Source organism: Pelodiscus sinensis, chromosome 4 (genome assembly GCF_052426305.1).
Source record: "Pelodiscus sinensis isolate ZL-2025 chromosome 4, ASM5242630v1, whole genome shotgun sequence".
NCBI classification, from domain to species: Eukaryota; Metazoa; Chordata; order Testudines; family Trionychidae; genus Pelodiscus; species Pelodiscus sinensis.
Window position 1 is genome coordinate 60,112,058 of NC_143055.1, and position 17,144 is coordinate 60,129,201.

Below are 17,144 nucleotides of genomic sequence, written 5' to 3' on the forward strand. Positions count from 1 at the left end.
GCATGCTGTGAGTGGCAATGGTTGGTGAGGTGTGGGGAGCAGCCAATTACATGTCATCTCTGCTGTACACCAGTCAGCCCTTTTTATGTGGTCCTCTCTGCTTTTGCCTCTTTGCCTTCCCCAGCTCCATTGCTCCTCCATGTTTTTCCCCTTACAGAGCATGTCACACTCCCAGTGCTATGCAGAGAGCCAGTCTGTGACAGTAATACTCAGCACTGGTGAGGAGGATGTAAGCCCTATATATGCCACGGTCCCATACAGTGCTGGCACACTGGAGCCTCTCTGCCCCTCAGCTAAGCTCCAGAGTGGTGAGGCGGGGGGGAGGGGGGGGGGGGAAGGAGGGAGGAACCAATTTCTACCTTGTTCACGTCTTGAACCTGCAGGCTCCATAGCAACCACTCAGCAGGGGCTTGGGGGTGTGTAGGACACCACCTGACTGCTGCTTAGGAGAGGCTTGGCACCCTCCCTTGCTGAGCCACCACTCTGGCCCCATTTGCTGCTTCCTCTGTTGCATTCACTGGGCCCTAGTGCACAGTGTGTTTAGGCCTTATTCCTCCCTGACTACACTGTGTCCTGGGGACAGGAGGAGGCTGAGTTGTCAGTGGGGCTTGCTGTCTTTTGATACTGTGCAGGGAGGGACAAACTGCTTTTAGCCACATGGCAGGGTGGAGGGAGAAATGAGCTACTGTAAAAGAGGGAATGGCATGAAAAACATTTCATAGAAGCCTGTGCTTTTTCTGACTGCACACCTGACTGAACAGTCCTCGATACTGATGGGGTACCTCAACCTATTCCACAAATGGTAAGAGCCCATCTTTGAGTTAATCACTTCAAGACTGTTCCTGAGAGATCTAGCCCATACCACTGACTCATTTAAAAGGAAGAATTTTCCAGGTGCTGCTTAGACAGCCTTTTTCCCTGTTGGTCAAGCTCAGTGGTTTTCAACCAGCTTACCATTGTGGGCCCCACATGCAGCTTTGTGTGGATGTGGCCCATATAATATAATTATGGCCCCTGAGGCTGTTGCATGTCTGCAATTGTGTGCTGATTGGGCTGCAAGCTGCCTGCTGATTAAGAACTACTGGTCTAGCTGTTGCAAACATGATTAATGCCACATGGGGAAAACCCTGGATTTAAACTTCAAAGCTTTTGAGGCACTCCAGAAAGAACAAGTGTGTAGTATTGTTGGGAAAATGTGCAGAACACAAGAAGCACATGACTTAACAGCTTTTGACATCTACAGCAGTTGGGAACTGGCCCTAATGTAATGTAAATCTTTTTGAACAGGAGTCCGTTTCTGACTACAGTTCTAAAAACTAGGAGCAGCGCCATGAGGCTAGAACTGAGTGGTTCTTGCCTCTCCAGTTGATTTTATCACGCTCCAAACTTGTAATAAGACTTTCCTAGTGTGTACTGCTGCTCTCTAAAATAGTCCTGGCTGCTAGAATTTTCAGTTGGAGAAAACTCTCTCTCCTTCAAGAAAGAGCCCATTGAAGTCTTTCCTGTTTTTAAAAAAAAAAAAAAAAATCTTCGCACTATAGGCTAGTGGCTCTGTCTCATGTGCTGTATGTAATCACATAGTGTATACTTGCTTGTGTAGTATTCTGGTTCTAGATGAAAGGATGGCAACTCCAAATTGGCTGTGGGCATGACACTAGAACAGAAAAACAGGCTTAAATAGCTTTGAGTTATTGGGGCACACAGTTTTCAAGTATGATATTTTGTATTCTTCAGTGCCAATTTGAATAGTGAACCAGGTGGATGACATGCACGCTGCATGGCTGAATCAAGTAGAATTTAGAAGTTGAAATCCATTCCAGTATTTCATTCCTTAGGTATACTGCAGATGTATCTAGTTGTATCAAATGGAGAGCCCTCAGAATAGTGTCTTGACATGAATGACTGTTAACCACTCTGCTGTTCTCTACAGTCCAACTACAGTAGTCAACTTCCTCCAGTGATTTGACCTAAAATAAGATGAGTATTGAAATGACTAAGTCATGGAAACATCCAAAAATAAAAGCCAGTGGAATCTTTCCTTGCATTTAAAATCCCGATACATAGTGTAAAACTAATGGATTTGAAATGTGTTCTGAGGAGTTGGTGTTAACTTTAGTTGGCTTTCTGTTTCAGGTATCAGAGAGAGCAGAGTATGTGGGTTCAGCACTACTCCACAGAGGCTACAAGCCAACCCCGGACCAGTACATAGGAATCTTTGCACAAAATAGACCTGAGGTAACTAAAGGAAGAACATGTTAGTGACTTAAAATAAACTGATCCATTCAAAGTCTGAAAATATTGGACAGTGCACTAATCTTAGTACAGGAAATATATTGAAGGTAGCAGGGTACTATCCTATAAGCCAGTGGCTTTCAAATGTGTTCTCCTGATCCAGTTGAAGAAAACTATGATGCCTGTGGCCCAACATAATTTGACAAGAGTGTAAGCTCCAGGGTGGGGACTGAAGATGAGAGCTTTGGGTGAGGGTCAGGGCTGAAGCAGGAGCGGCTGATCTCGAGTGGCTCCCACTCAGCGGTGCAGCTGGGGTGCTAAGGCAGGCTTCCTGCCTGTCCTGGCACTGCAGAACATGCTGCATTCCAAAAGCAGCCAGCAGCAGAGTCCCAGCCAGTGGGAGTGCAGAGCTAGTGCACAGAGCCCTGTATCCTCTTCTTGTCCCTTTTCTCCCCTAGGAGCTGGGCCTGCTTCTGGAGTGCAGGACAGGCAGGAAGTCTTGTTAGCATCCCCACTGATCATCCTGCAGCAGCAAGACCCAGTGCCTGACATTCCCAGGTCACAATCCATTGAAAACTACTGGCATAGGCTTACAAATATACATGTGGCAGCTATCCTTAGGAAAACCATGCTTGGTAGCTACTGTGTAGTAGTTACTCCTCCTGACACATCCATTGACACAGGTTCTTTCCAGAGACCCTTCCAGAAGGAAGGGATAACTTCAAAAGGTGTAGAGAATCCCAGTGGGCCTAACATGTTGCCCCCTCTTCCATTAAACACTTCAGATAGGAGACCTATTCCTCATTGCTAGTTTGTTGCCCTCTAAATCTGGGTTGCCCTCTAAATCTGGGTATTTCATTTGAACGTGAATTAATATCTAAGACTCTTAGAAACTGGTGTATACAAAACTGTATGCCATATTTGTGCTCGCTAATGTCTTGAAACCTATTTTAGCATATCTGGGGAATTGCTGTCTTCTCATAGGCAAACACTAAATGCTGTGACGTACACAAGTGTCAGTTCATGCTGCAATATCACAGATTATAATCTTAATGAATACCTGCCATTTCTGTGTAGAATCTGTTCTCTCAAATGCAGTATCTTGGACTTTGCCTTCAGATTAGCTGAAAACAAGCTCAGGTCCTCATCCAAAGGAGAATGTGCAGCTGGTAGATGGAGAACTTCATACCCTGGCAGGGAGGAGGTAGAGAGCAGGCAGGGCAGGGGGAGTGAACAAAGTCTTCCCCCTGCTGTGGCATCTAGAGGGAGTCACAATCTCTTCTAAAAACAACTGGCAAGTCTCTCTAGAGGCTGGGGACAAAGACATCACATACTTCCCCAGTCCCAGGCCAATTAGGTCTGGGCAGGGGAGTATGAGATCTCCTGGCTCCGCCCCTTCTGCCTGAGGTGACTTGGGGCCACTTCATAAATTTCTGAAATGGCCCCCTTTTAAAAATTATTGCCCACTCCTGGTATCAGAGAAGACTGGTTAAGACAAGAATACCCTTGCAGTTTGACTTCCTCTCCTCAAGGGGATTGGTCAGAATGTATATCTATTTGTGCTGTAACCACACTTTTCAATATAGATGAAAACACCCCAGCCTTTAGCAACTGGGGTATTGGAGAAGCCTTTGGCAGGTGAAGTAATCTTTATTTAGTGCTCCATCTTGCCCTTGTCTCTTGTGGCATACAAATGACACATCTTTGCCTTTCATTATCTCCTGATATTTGGACAAATCCTATGCAGTTTGCTTTGGGACGATGTATCTTGGTCTCTGAAGAGTTGTGGTGGTGGTGTTTTAATTAGGTCATCAGTGAGCTGGAAAAGTTTCACTTAAGCTTTCTGTAACTTCCCCTCATCCAATTTTTAGGAAGCTGGCATGGCCTTCTTGGAGTCAGATGTCTTGAAGTCATTGTTACCAGTTTATGGGAATGCTTGATATAAAATCCCTAAAATAACTGGGCAAAGAGGAACCCAGTGATCAAACTGAGTTTATTGTCAGTAATTGTGTGTATTACAGATTTCATCATCTCCGCTGCTCCTCTGTCAACATAGATGTCTTTTATGCTTGCAAACTATTGAAATCTCTATTTTGTAACTCTATATTCAGATAGTTTATCAAGAATTTATATTTTGAAGACATTTAAAGCCTACAGAGTTGAAACCTTTTGAAACAGAACATTTTATTTGTATATTCATTCAACAGCAGTGTGTGGATCTGGTTCCCAGCATATGCCCCTGACAGACCAGTGCTGCTGTATTTACCTGCACCTTCACAGGAACAGGCAATTACCGCTCCTGTTGGCTGTGGATTAGGGATGTTCAGGGCTAATTGACTATCTAATAAGCAAATGCTTATTGGATAGTCAACAAGATAGAGGCAGTAAGGGGGTGGGGGAAGAAGAATGGTACTTCAAAGTGGCAGCACCACATGGAACCCAGCTGGGCCCAGGCTTCCTGCAGTGCTGCCCCTTTGAGAAACAGTGGTGGTGGTTCAAAGCGATAGCACAGCCCAATCAACTAATCTAATTTTTCGACTATTTGATTAGTGAATTATGTGCTACTTAACATCCTTACTGTGGATCACCCTTCCTGGCCAATGGGAGCTGCGGGAAGTGTTGTCCTGGTCTGTGCCACTTCCTGTAGCTCCTTTGGCCAGGAATGGTGATCTGCAGCCAACAGGAGCTGTAATTGCCCATACATTCAGAGGTGCAGGTACATATAGTGGTGCTGGCCTACCAGGGACTAACTGTGGGGAATTATCACTATTTTATTGCCCACTACTGCCATACAAGCTATCCTCCATTGTGCACAGCTAAGAACTAGTGTCAGGACTGAAGGTTATAATTTTAAGATTGACCTAACTCTAGGGTGTGGGGGAGAAACTTTCCCCTCTATTAGCCTAACACAAGTGCTTGAATTCTGCTGGCATTTAATGCAATAACACTTTGAAATCCACTGTAAAAGTAACCTTGTAACATAGTGACTAAAGTGGAGGCTACTTTCAGAAAACTTGAAACTATCGGTATAAAAGGTTGCAACACTCAGGCGCCCTTATCAAGATGGCTTGATAGTGTTGCAAGACTAATCTAGCAGGTAGCCTCTATTCTGCGAACAATTTGGGATCAACTGTCAGAAGTCAGTATACTGAAACTTTCTACAGGAAAATGGGAACATGAGCATGGAAAGATGATGCAATTTATCACACTCCTTTCAAAAAAGAAATTGTCAGTATTGAAATAGATAGTACCATTAATATAGGAAACAAAGCTTTGCTTGACTTAAAGGTTTGTCTAGGAAAAGCTTTAAGGCTTGAGGTTGAGCAACCTGGGAAGTATATAGAATAATGTGAGGAGATTAACCAGTTTTATACATACTTCATTGCCTGAATAAGTGGAACCAAGAAACTGGCCAACTTCCTCTGCAAACACGGAGGTTTTTCCCAAAATTATTGCAGTAGTGAAAGCTTAGACTTTTAGGATTATGGATCCAGTTTCAGAAACTTTAAAGATGCCTGCTGCTTTCATCACAAACTGGGATTTGTGGACACTAAAGATCTCAAATCTCTTACAAATCCTATTGTAGGACTAACTCAGAGTATTTAGAAGACTTATTGTCTTTTTGTTTCTAGGCACAAAAAGCCAGTGAGTTTCATATTGTGCTATAATCACAAATCCTAGAATTTGGCATAGGTACCTGGGTTTTGCATATCACTGGTACTCATTAATGAACAACTTTCACTGTCATGTTTTTAGAGAGCCTTGTACGTGCATATCTACCTTGTACAAGGATGCTTAATGATTTCTGCTTAAACTATTGAGCATAAGATGGTAATAGCTGTTGGGGTTGCTGGGATATGTAGTTAATATGCAGTACTCTCTTCCAACTTCAACTTGCAATATGGTCCATTTGTTTGGTGATGAGCTCTGCACAGGTGGGCATATATTTAGGTCTGATTTTACTACAGTATGGTTCCCTACTAACTAGGTATTCTCTCCCCATTTGGACTCCGTTTTATGGAAGTGGTATGTGTGATCACAATCCCCAAAGCAATAGAAAGCCTCCATTACAAGAGGGAACTGTGATCATTTGGGTTATTAGTAGTGCATCCATCACCCTTCATGCCCACTGGCATATAGGGCAGCATCAAAGGACTTCCACTTCTGTCTCTCTAGTCAGCCTCTCAATAGTGCCCCAAGTGTGATTCATGCTCTTCATTTCTACTTCAGCAGTCGGCGCCATGTTACCTTAAGTCGTCCTCGTTTCTGCTTCCCTTCAGGGGTCCAGTGCACTGCAATCTTTCTGATGGGGCTTCCCTCTTTCCTGAGCACGCGCCCAGTCCATCTCCAGTGTCTTTTCATAATGATAGAAGCCATGTCATCTTGCTTGCACCATGCAGTTATTCTTGGCCAAAAAATGAGGATCCGCCGAAGACTTCTAGTATGAAAAGTCACAATTTATCGAGGTTGTACTGTCATCTGCCAGCATTCTGATCCATATAATAGTATTGATAAAACACAGGTCTGAAAACTTCAGTTTAGTATGGATGCTGACTTTCATACAGCATTCAGACTCATGAAGACATTTCTGGCTTTACTGAGTCTGCTCTTGATATTGCTTCTGATGTCTCCATCTTGCCTGATAATGCTACCCAAGTACGTAAAGCTCTCTGCAATAGGTCCTGGCCATTGATCTTAACTGATGCTGGTGCTTCAATATTTAGGGTCATGACTTCTGTCTTCTCATAACTCAGTCCAACCTGTTTTCCAAAGGTGCAGAGTCGATTAGTAGTACACTTCAGACAAAACTAGATTGGCTTGCTTCAGTGTGCTAAACTTTTTCAAGGCTCCCATACGCCTGACCATTATGAGACTGCAACAGCCAGCACTGAGTGATAAGCACTTGAGTGATTGGTTCATACAAAAGGGTGCCATGCCATGACCGTTCGACGTGCTGAGTGAGTAGAAATCCTGTGTTCCCACCTATAAAGCTCTCACTCATGGATGACAGGCTGAATCAAAAGGAAGGAATGAGGGAGACTAGAATAGAATGGTTGCATGTAGGGTATGTAAGCAGAAGCTAGAAAGTAGAAAGAATTTGTTTCTTTCAGAAGGATAAGGCTGATTCTTGGGTGTCAGGGGTCTGTGCCAGCACTAGTATTTGCTTCCATGCAATTGAGAACTATTGATGCACCATCTTATTTGTTGGTTCCTCTGAAAATAAACCACCAATCTGTGCTCTCCTGGGTAAACAAAGGACAGTTAAAAGAACAAGCAAGTCTTATTGAGCAAATATCTCCAAGTCTGCTTTATACTAGAGTTTTCTGTATTTGAGTGCTAACATCAGAATCCCTTAGTTCTGGAGTCTTAGCACTCTCTCCTGTTTGGATCAGTAAACTTGTATTGACTTACACTCTTCTTTCTACACAGTGGGTTATCATTGAACAGGGATGCTACACATACTCCATGGTGGCAGTGCCACTCTATGATACGCTGGGAGCTGCTGCAATCAGTTATATTTTGAACAAAGGTATGAGTCTTTCAGTTGCTCAGCAGCTAAACATCAGATGACAGGCTTGAGTAGTAAAAATGATCAGGGCTTGACAAACAGCGGCGAAAACCGCTTGCCAGCCCCGTAAGGTGTGCCGCGAATGAACGGGGTGTGCGGCTGAAATCTACTTGCCCTGGGTGAGTAGATTGTATTGTTTGTCAGGCCCTGAAAATGATCATTGCCTTAGTCAAAATAACCCTCTGATACAAACATGTCTAATAGCTAGATAAGTCAAACTTGAACTGATAGCACTCTTCTCCTAATTCAGCTGATATAGCACTGGTTTTCTGTGACCAATCTGACAAGGCCAAGCTTCTATTGGATAATGTGGAAAGGGGAGAAAATCCATCCCTCAAGACTATTATTATCATGGAATCCTTTGACAGTGGTCTCATAGAATGTGGGAAGAAATGTGGGGTGGAAGTACTCAGCATGAGAGAACTGGAGGTAAGAACTAAAGACTTCCCTACTTCATTGTACTTCTGTGGGTATAAAAGTGATATTGGATGTAAACAGTAAACTGCCTTGGAATGGAAAATTGAGGATTCAGCAGAGCAATTCTTCCTGTTCAGATATCCGGTCACACAATCTTTTGTAACCAACTGTGAAGGTTAAAGATGTGATGCCTATTTACACAGTAAATCCTTGTTAGCAAATAAACAACTAGTGGTGTTTCACAATGCTTAAATGAGTCTACAAAATTTCCAGGGCAGATACAGAAATTAGTTCAAAGATAAGATTTAGGTTTTGGTGTTAACATTAATATTTACATCTAGAACTACAGGCAGTCCCCGATGTCGGATCCGCAGTTACGAACGGGGTTTGCTGCCCATCTCCCTGGTCTGCTGAGGCAGAGCAAAGCCTCTGAGGACATGGGCAGCAGGACAGCGGCGGCGCATCTGGGCTGTCCGCTGCCCGCGTGCTCCCCGGCTTTGCTCCCTGTCTCCCTGGTCTGCTGGTATCTAGCAGACCAGGGAGACAGGGAGCAAAGCCGCGGAGGACCCAGGCGGTGGGACCGCGATGCGTCTCGGTCCGCCGCCCACGTCTCCCTGGTCTGCTGGGGGGGGGGGAGGGGCACAGCTAGTACGCCACCCCCCCCCCACCCCCCCCAGCAGACCAGGCTTTTCTCCAGATGCCTGTGGTAGAGCAGCTGGGGCGCTGCCGGTTGGTCCCGCAGCGCCGCTCTGGGTGCTACTGGAGCGACCCAGAAGCACCCCAGCTGCTCTGCCCTAGGCGTCCCCAGTCAGCCGTTGCTGAAACTGACCAGCGCTGACTACAGGAAGCCCAAGGCAGAGTTGCTCTGCCCCGGGCTTCCTAGAATCAGCCGCTGATTAGTTTCAGCAGCGGCTGAATCTGGATACCAGTTCCGACTTGCATACAGATTCAACTTAAGAACAAACCTACAGTCCCTATCTTGTACCTAACCCGGGGACTGCCTGTATCCAAACAATTCTGTGGTCTCTTTATCTTAGTCCTAATTCATAAAGTACCAACTACAATAAAACTTAAATGGTGGCTGGTTTATACCAGGATGGATTGATTTAAATAATTAATTTTAAGTCACTTTGGTTTGTTACCTTTTTTGGTAACTTGATTTAAAAACTTTTTTTGGTGATTTTAAAATGTAAGGCTGACTGTGCTTAGAGTGCACTAAAGTTTGGAGTAAGCCCCATTGAACTCACTATCACTTAGCTTTTCCAAGGGATCCCTATTCTATACTTGTTCTCAAAAAAAACAAAGTTATGCTGAAGAAAGAGGAAACAGATTTGTGATCTCACCATAATGGTGTATAGCCATGATCCTCCAAAATAAGGAGTATGTATAATTAAGCCATAAGGATAAGCTAAGCTAAACTTTTTTAGCAACATCCAACACAACTTGAAAATTGACTTCAGTCACATTTATACTAAAAAGCATTGAGAGTCTTGAAGAATGATGCATTGCAAAGTGAATTACTTAAGTACTAGTCAGTTGACCCACTCAGCCATATTCACATCTTCCTTTATTTTCTCCCAACAAGCAGTTTTCCTTAGGATGGTTCATTCTTGCAGATAAGCCATGCATCATCTTTAACAGCTTACACTTGACACGTTTTTCCTTTTTTACATACGGAACCAATTTCTTCAAAATATTCCCAAATGGGGTCTCTTATGCCCAGAAGCCATGACAGATTTCTGTGGCAAAAGGGCAGGAGAATATAGGCAACACTGTGTGTCCTGAATGTCTTGGCTTTTTCTTTCTAGTCCACTCCACTGTCCTTTTCTATGCAGCCTCTATCCTTTCCTATATATTACCTCAAGACCATGTCTTGACTAACTTCTCTGCTTTGCTTAGCCAAAGTCCATCACTCTGGATCTGAGGCTGCGGTACAGGTATGTGGGGCAGGTGGAGCTGGTACTCATTGGGAGCCAGCTCCTCCTGCACTGCTGCTTCTGATCCAGAGGCCCAAATGCTGGGGGGTGGGAAGAGGGCAGACAGCTCAATGGGACCCAATACACAAGGGGAGCTGGCTTAAAATGTGGCTCTACACATGCACCAGCTCCTGAGGAGCCACTCCCCTCTCTCTGTGTAACCCTAAAACCCATACCCCTTCCAGACCCTACATCCCTCCTCCAGTCACAACTCCCTCCCAGACTTTGAACCTCAGTCCTCTACTCCTGGTCACAGTCCAAATCCCAGAAACCCCCCCACCCCACAATCCCTTACCATAAGCTACCTTCTGCTCCTCGCACCCATTCTAGACCCCATACCTCCATTAATATCATGGAAGAGTGCAGCCCTTTACCACTCTCCAGATTCTTGGAGTGGTCCCCCATCAAAAATTATTGCCCAGCCCTGTATTCAAGCTTAGTGTCAGCCTCTTGAGCCTCAGGGTCAGAAATCTCAAATGATATAGGGCCACAGTCAAAATAGGAGGTACAGATTATGTTCCTATTAGGATGCAAAGGGAGCAGAAACAACCTGCAAGCTCTCTTCCCAAACTCTGGAGTACAGAACATGGCTAAATGGAGAAGTATGCTCTTGCTATTTCAACCTGACATGGCCTGGACTCTTGAGGACAGCTGTCAACTAGTGTAAATTGGAACAGTCCCCAAGCTGTTATAACATGGGCTTTCGCTGAGAATGCAGGAGTTGTACCCATCCTGTACTCTCATTGTTCTGAAGCTGCCTCTGCTTGGAGTGCCCAAAAGTTGAAGCACTTATCTTGCTTTTTCTGGAGTTCCCACAGCCTGAGTAAAGAAGCAAGTGGTGCTTTTCTGCTCCGTTACAACACTGTCAGGGAAGAAATGGCAGCTGGTAACTGCTTTTTATTCACATCAGAGCTGTTGTATAGGAAAACTGTCAAAATCAGTTGTGGGGGAGCACTTGGTACACAGGGATAAAGGCTGTGCTAAGCATTTCCATTCAAAAGTCCGAGGAGCATATTTCTAATTCATAAACCCTTGAAGTCCATATCATGCTAGAATAGTGGATTTGTCTTCCTAAGTGGTTTTGGCATGATGATGGGCACTATTCTGTATCTGGCAGCAGCACAACAAGTGCCCTCTCTCTCTCTCCATAGATGGAAACATGTGACACGAGTCCCTGTTTTGAAAACAAAGTGCAGAAGTAGTAATGGTGACTTAAAAGTAAAAACTGTCATAATGCTAAACAGTACTCTCTCTCTCCAGTATGTCAAATGGCTTCTGTTGCATTAAAGGTTGACTATGCTGAATACAAACATATTATGGCCCACTAGATTAGAATAGTTGGGCACGTCACCTAAATTCTGAGTTTTATATCTCCTCTACCACATGTAAAATGGAAACCATAGTTAATCTTATTCCATAGATCTCTGGTTATTTAGCACTTAATAAATAAGATACTAAACTTATTGCTGTGTTCTTGAAGCATTTTTAGGCTGTTTTTTGCTTATCTGATCCACAAGCTCATGTCACTTAAACTTTATTACTTCATGATCAGAATTTTGGTGAATAAATGAAAAATATTGTTACTAAATGGATAGCTTGAAAATATTGTGAAAACTGTAGTTACCTATTCATGTCTGTCTACTAAAATTTTTAGGAGGTGGGAAGAGAGCACAGACGCAAGCCTGTGGTAAGTATCAAAAAACCAAAAGGAGAATGGATATCTACTAGCTATGATATCTGTCTTTAGATCAAGTTAAGGCACCAATGTATCACCATCTCTGGCTGTTTTTCCCCTGCAAAATCTCTTTATGCTTAACTTCTCTTTAGCCTCCAAATCCAGAAGATCTAGCAGTTATCTGTTTCACCAGTGGAACTACAGGTACATTTAATTATACTGGGTGTTCTGTATTTACTCTTTTAAACAAAGATCATTTAGAAGGCTACATGCTCAATGCTTCCCCTGCTGCTTCAGCGTGTCTCCTGTTAGGGCAGGAAGTGGTAGATGGCAAACGCTTGCTATAGAAATTTTTGGGTCTGCAAATAGGAAGTTGAAGTGCTTGACAAACAATTCCTGGAGACCAAAATGCTCTTTCAGAAGACTAAGAGCTCTTAGTAGCTTCAGATTTTGTTTCCTTTAGTAGAATATCTCACCCCTCATCTTTCAAACACAGGGGCTATGTCTAGACTATAAGCCTCTTTTGAAAGAGGCTTTTTTTTTTTTTTTTGGAAAAAAAAAAAACTTTCGAAAAAGCAGTTTGCATTCCATAGCACTTTTTTTTTTGAAAGAGTACTTTTGAAAAAAAGGCATTATTCCTCATAAAATGAGGTTTACTGCTATCAGAAACTGCCATGTCCTTTCCATTTACTTTCGAAAACACGGCCGCAGTCTAGACATAGGAAGTTTTTTCGAAAAAGCCCTGTAGTCTAGAGACACCCCTGAGATTCACATTAAGAGAATCTGTAGTATTGAACATAAGATTTCAGTGTTAAATTTGACAAGTTTTCTTTTTCCAAAATCCTTTATCTGAGGCTGTTCTACCAAACATGAAAGATATTACAGGCCTTTTATCTTCCTTTATTTTCCAGAATCCCTTGAACAGAACTGGCAAAGTCTAACTGCAAACCTGTTAGCAGTTCTATTGTTATTAAATTTTGCTTACAATTAGGCTTTGTTTTATGACACAAGTGTTTATCTAACCATTAAAGCCCTTTCTAGACTTCCCTAGAGAAGTTATATAGTGAATACTGAATACTATCTCACTTGATATTTAATTAGCAGAAACCCTTCAATGTTGCATTTTAATATTGATTTCCTTTTTAGGAAACCCTAAAGGAGCTATGATCACTCATCAAAATATAGTGAGCAATGCTTCAGCTTTTGTGAAAGCTACAGAGGTAAACTTCAAGGCTAAGTCACTCAGTGCTTTCCAGATTGTTAGGGCTTAGCCCATGAGGAGGAAAATATTTTCAGAAAAAATGGTATTGAAAAATATCAAGTCACTATTTTGCTAAGTTCTTAGGCTCCTAAAGTCTGGTGGACACTACTTAACAAACCTTATCAATGCTTTACCAGTATAAGTCAGCTGTTCTGAAACTGGCAATTCTGCACACAGAATTCCATAAATTACTCATCATTGCTCTCATCTCCAAAAGAAACAGTAAAATATCAGATCAGTTTCTCTTGCTAATTCATTGGTCTGTGGTTGATTTGATAACTTGCTATTTAGTGATAGAAATGTAGCCGTGTTAGTCTGGGGTAGCTGAAGCAAAATGCAGGACAATGTAGCACTTTCAAGACTAACAAGATGGTTTATTAGATGATGAGCTTTCGTGGGCCAGACCCACTTCCTCAGATCAAATAGTGGAAGAAAGTAGTCACAACCATATATACCAAAGGATACAATTTAAAAAAAAAAGAACACATATGAAAAGGACAAATCACATTTCAGAACAGGAGGGGGATGGGGGGGGGGAGGAAGGAAGGTAAGTGTCTGTGAATTGATATTAGAGGTGGGGAGAATGGGATGTCTGTGAGCTAATGGTATTAGAGGTGATAATTGGGGAAGCTATCTTGGTAATGGGTAAGATAGTTTGCGTGTTTGTTCATTCCTTCCCGGAGAGTGTCGAATTTTAACATGAATGACAGTTCAGAGGATTCCCTTTCAAGTGCAGATGTAAAGGGAAACCTCTGAACTGTCATTCATGTTAAAATTCGACACTCTCCGGGAAGGAATGAACAAACACGCAAACTATCTTACCCATTACCAAGATAGCTTCCCCAATTATCACCTCTAATACCATTAGCTCACAGATATCCCACTCTCCCCACCTCTAATCATCAATTCACAGACACTTACCTTCCTTCCTCCTCCCCCCCCATTCCCCTCCTGTTCTGAAATGTGATTTGTCCTTTTCATATGTGTTCATTTTTTAAAAATTGTATCCTTTGGTATATATGGTTGTGACTATTTTCTTCCACTATTTGATCTGAGGAAGTGGGTCTGGCCCACGAAAGCTCATCATCTAATAAACCATCTTGTTAGTCTTTAAAGTACTACATTGTCCTGCATTTTGCTTCTGCTATTTAGTGGTGTTTTTTTTTTTTTTCAGGCAAGAGATTGGTAAGGCTACAAACTTGACTCCATCTAAAAATTCAGTAATCCCTCTTTCTTATGTAGTTCCCTTTAACAGATTACCCACCCATATACTGCAGTAATTTCTACACAGATCAGTAACTTATATGTGGAGATATACCTAAGACTTTGCTACACATGGATACTAGTATATCTGAGCTGCAAGGGACCTTGAAAGGTCATCAAGTCCAGTCCCCTGCCCACATGCCATCCCTGACAAATTTGCCCCAGATCCCTAAATGGCCCCCTCAAGGATTGAACTGCCAACCCTAGGTTTAGTGGGCCAATGCTCAAACCATTGAACTATCCATCCCCTCTAGATGTCTTGGAGTTAACTATATGGTAAATGAGGTCTTGGAGTAGCAGTACAAGTTGAACAATTGAAGTGTATACCCTGAAACTTCCCCATCTGAAGACTTGTCTCCACTTGCAAAAATGACTGAGTATAGTTTAGCTCTCACTAAACCTACATGAGTTAACTTCAGTTCAAATTCTCACTATCCTAATGTGGGGAGCTTTTTAGCTATTTGGGATGTCACGTAGGCTCTTACCCTTTCTTTACTTAAAAACAAATCCTAAAAAAGGGTCAAGCAATGGCTTCCCATATTGCTTTTTTTCCGCTGCTTTCTTGCAATACAACAGGCCGTAAAACTAATTTTAATATATGTAGCATGTTTTTTTCCACTGGTTCTCTAGAGCAGACCATAAAAGAGCTTTCTTTGTTTTCCTAACTACAACTTGGAGACTACTGCTGACCCAATGAGTTTGGACACCCTATTTCTATGGTCCATATGCTTGGTGCTGCAAGTGCATGAGCCTGCAAGAAGCATAACTGTTCATACTTGCTTTTGGGTGCAAATCTTCAGTTTAGGGTGCAGACTGACTAAAATCCAATTTTGGTGACTACAAAACCAAACAATTTTAAGATCATGAAAATATGGATGCAATCCAACAAACTGTAGTATTTCTAAATATTAACTTGGCAAAATAATGAACTGGGGTATGGACTATTTTGGGAGAGGAGGACTCTTCTGCCAGCACAATTCCAGAAATGCTCTTAGTTTGCTCTGATTCCATTGAAATCTGTGATTAGTTTCAACATTAAGCACTCACAAAATCTCACCTTGAGGTTTTGGAGATGCATAATTTTTTTTTTATTTTACCTTGATGTGGGTGTGAAGTTACAGATGTGCAGTAACTGGCCTGTAAAGCTTGTCCAGGAAGGCTTCTTTCCCTCGTCTGGCAATTGGAAACCATGTGCCTTAGTGCAAACTTACTAAGGCTATTCATAATACAGAAGAAGGGGGAAGGGCTCTTGACGGGATTTATAGAATTAGAGGAAATGTAGGTCTCTTGATTGGTCATCTAGTCCCTCCTCCCCATACTTGGATGAAATTGTCTTTAAATCATCTACCGAGCTATAAGGATAATGAAGTACTGGAATAGATTACAGAGGGTGGTTTTGGCATCTATAAGTTTCCATTGCTGCAGATTAAACTGATTGCTACTTGGCCTCCATTCAGTGGACATGGAGAACAATCAAACACTGTCCTCTTCATAATGAATTTGTAAATTGTTGGGTTTCCTCCTGGTGTTTAAGACTATAAATATAATAACTCTCACTAAAACACTTACATCCATTTGATGGAAGTAACTAGTCATCCTGGAATACTGTTGCCTCTCCAACTAGCTACATTAAATTGCAGATTTTTTTATTTTGAAATGGCAAGGTAACTCATCAATAAAATGTCTGTCTTTGAGCAAACACTAATGCAAAAACACTGGAGGTTTTGGGGCTGTAGAAACAGAACAGTAGGACAATTTTACCATGATAGAAGTATCTACCTGCTAGTAGAAACTCGCTGGCTTGAGTTGACAAGAATAGACCAGTGTTGTAGGCAATACACTGCGGAACTATGCTGGCTTGTGCCCTACTTCGGTTTACTTATTGGTGCTCAGCCAGTGGTATGTGTAACCCCTGAGTATGCAGAGGTCTGTGAGTATTCAACTCCTCTAGATCAGTGTTTCTCAAGCTGGGGATTGCCCCACCCCCTCCTCCAAGAGGAGGGTTTGCAGGACGGATTTAGGAAGCTTCAAGTACAGGGTTGGTATTTGGAAATAAAAATAGCAATTGTCAGGGCTTGACAAATACTCACACCTGGGGCAAGTAGATTTTACCAGCTGGCAAGAGCAGGGGCAGGCTGGCTGAAGCCTGTACTATGCATGGTGCGGCCCCATCCGATCCGCCAGCTGACAAAGGAGCAGAGTGCCTCCGGGGAGGGGGAAGTGTGGCGATTCTTGCCATGGGTGCCTGCGTTGGCTCCAGCGCGAGCCAGATGGAGGGATGCCAGCAGGACATGGCCCCACCAATTTTAAAGGGCCATGGCAGCTTGGTTCTGGCTGTGTGTCCCTGGGAGCTGGCTGTGGCGCATGGTGCAGCCAGGCCCTGCCCCACCGGCTCCAGTCCTGCCACGGCCCTGGCCCCGGCCCCAGCCCCCTCGCTGGTGAGAGACCGCTCGCTGTTGACCGCCCGCCCCACTGTACCTGCCCCGTGCCCCTTTGTCTCCGTGCCTCCTCTGCACCCCAGACTCCCTGCTCTCCCTCTTCCCTGTGACTCTCTGGCTCTGCTCCACCCTTGCACCTCATACCCCCAGCTCTGTGCTGCCTATTCCTTGCACTGCCCCAGACCCTGATCCCTTCGCCCCTCCCGTTCCCCGTGTCTTCACTGCTCCCTGTCTCTTCTCCCCCCCCCCCCCTCCTGAATCCCTCTGGTTCTGTGCCTCCCGTTCCCCATGCCACCCCTGTACAGCCCCACTG

At 43.4% G+C, this 17,144-nt stretch overlaps 1 protein-coding gene across 4 annotated transcripts in view; it reads left to right on the plus strand.

Moving 5' to 3' along the window:
* The window catches only part of ACSL1 (acyl-CoA synthetase long chain family member 1), a 60,145-nt gene that overhangs the window by 16,754 nt on the left and 26,247 nt on the right, over nt 1–17,144 (plus strand). For all 4 annotated transcript variants that reach the window (XM_075930289.2, XM_075930288.2, XM_075930290.2 and 1 more), the window contains 6 exons: nt 2,134–2,235; nt 7,663–7,762; nt 8,052–8,230; nt 11,849–11,881; nt 12,022–12,073; nt 13,016–13,089. In XM_075930289.2, the coding sequence (XP_075786404.1) occupies nt 2,134–2,235; nt 7,663–7,762; nt 8,052–8,230; nt 11,849–11,881; nt 12,022–12,073; nt 13,016–13,089 (540 nt within the window). The remainder of the gene's footprint in view (nt 1–2,133; nt 2,236–7,662; nt 7,763–8,051; nt 8,231–11,848; nt 11,882–12,021; nt 12,074–13,015; nt 13,090–17,144) is intronic.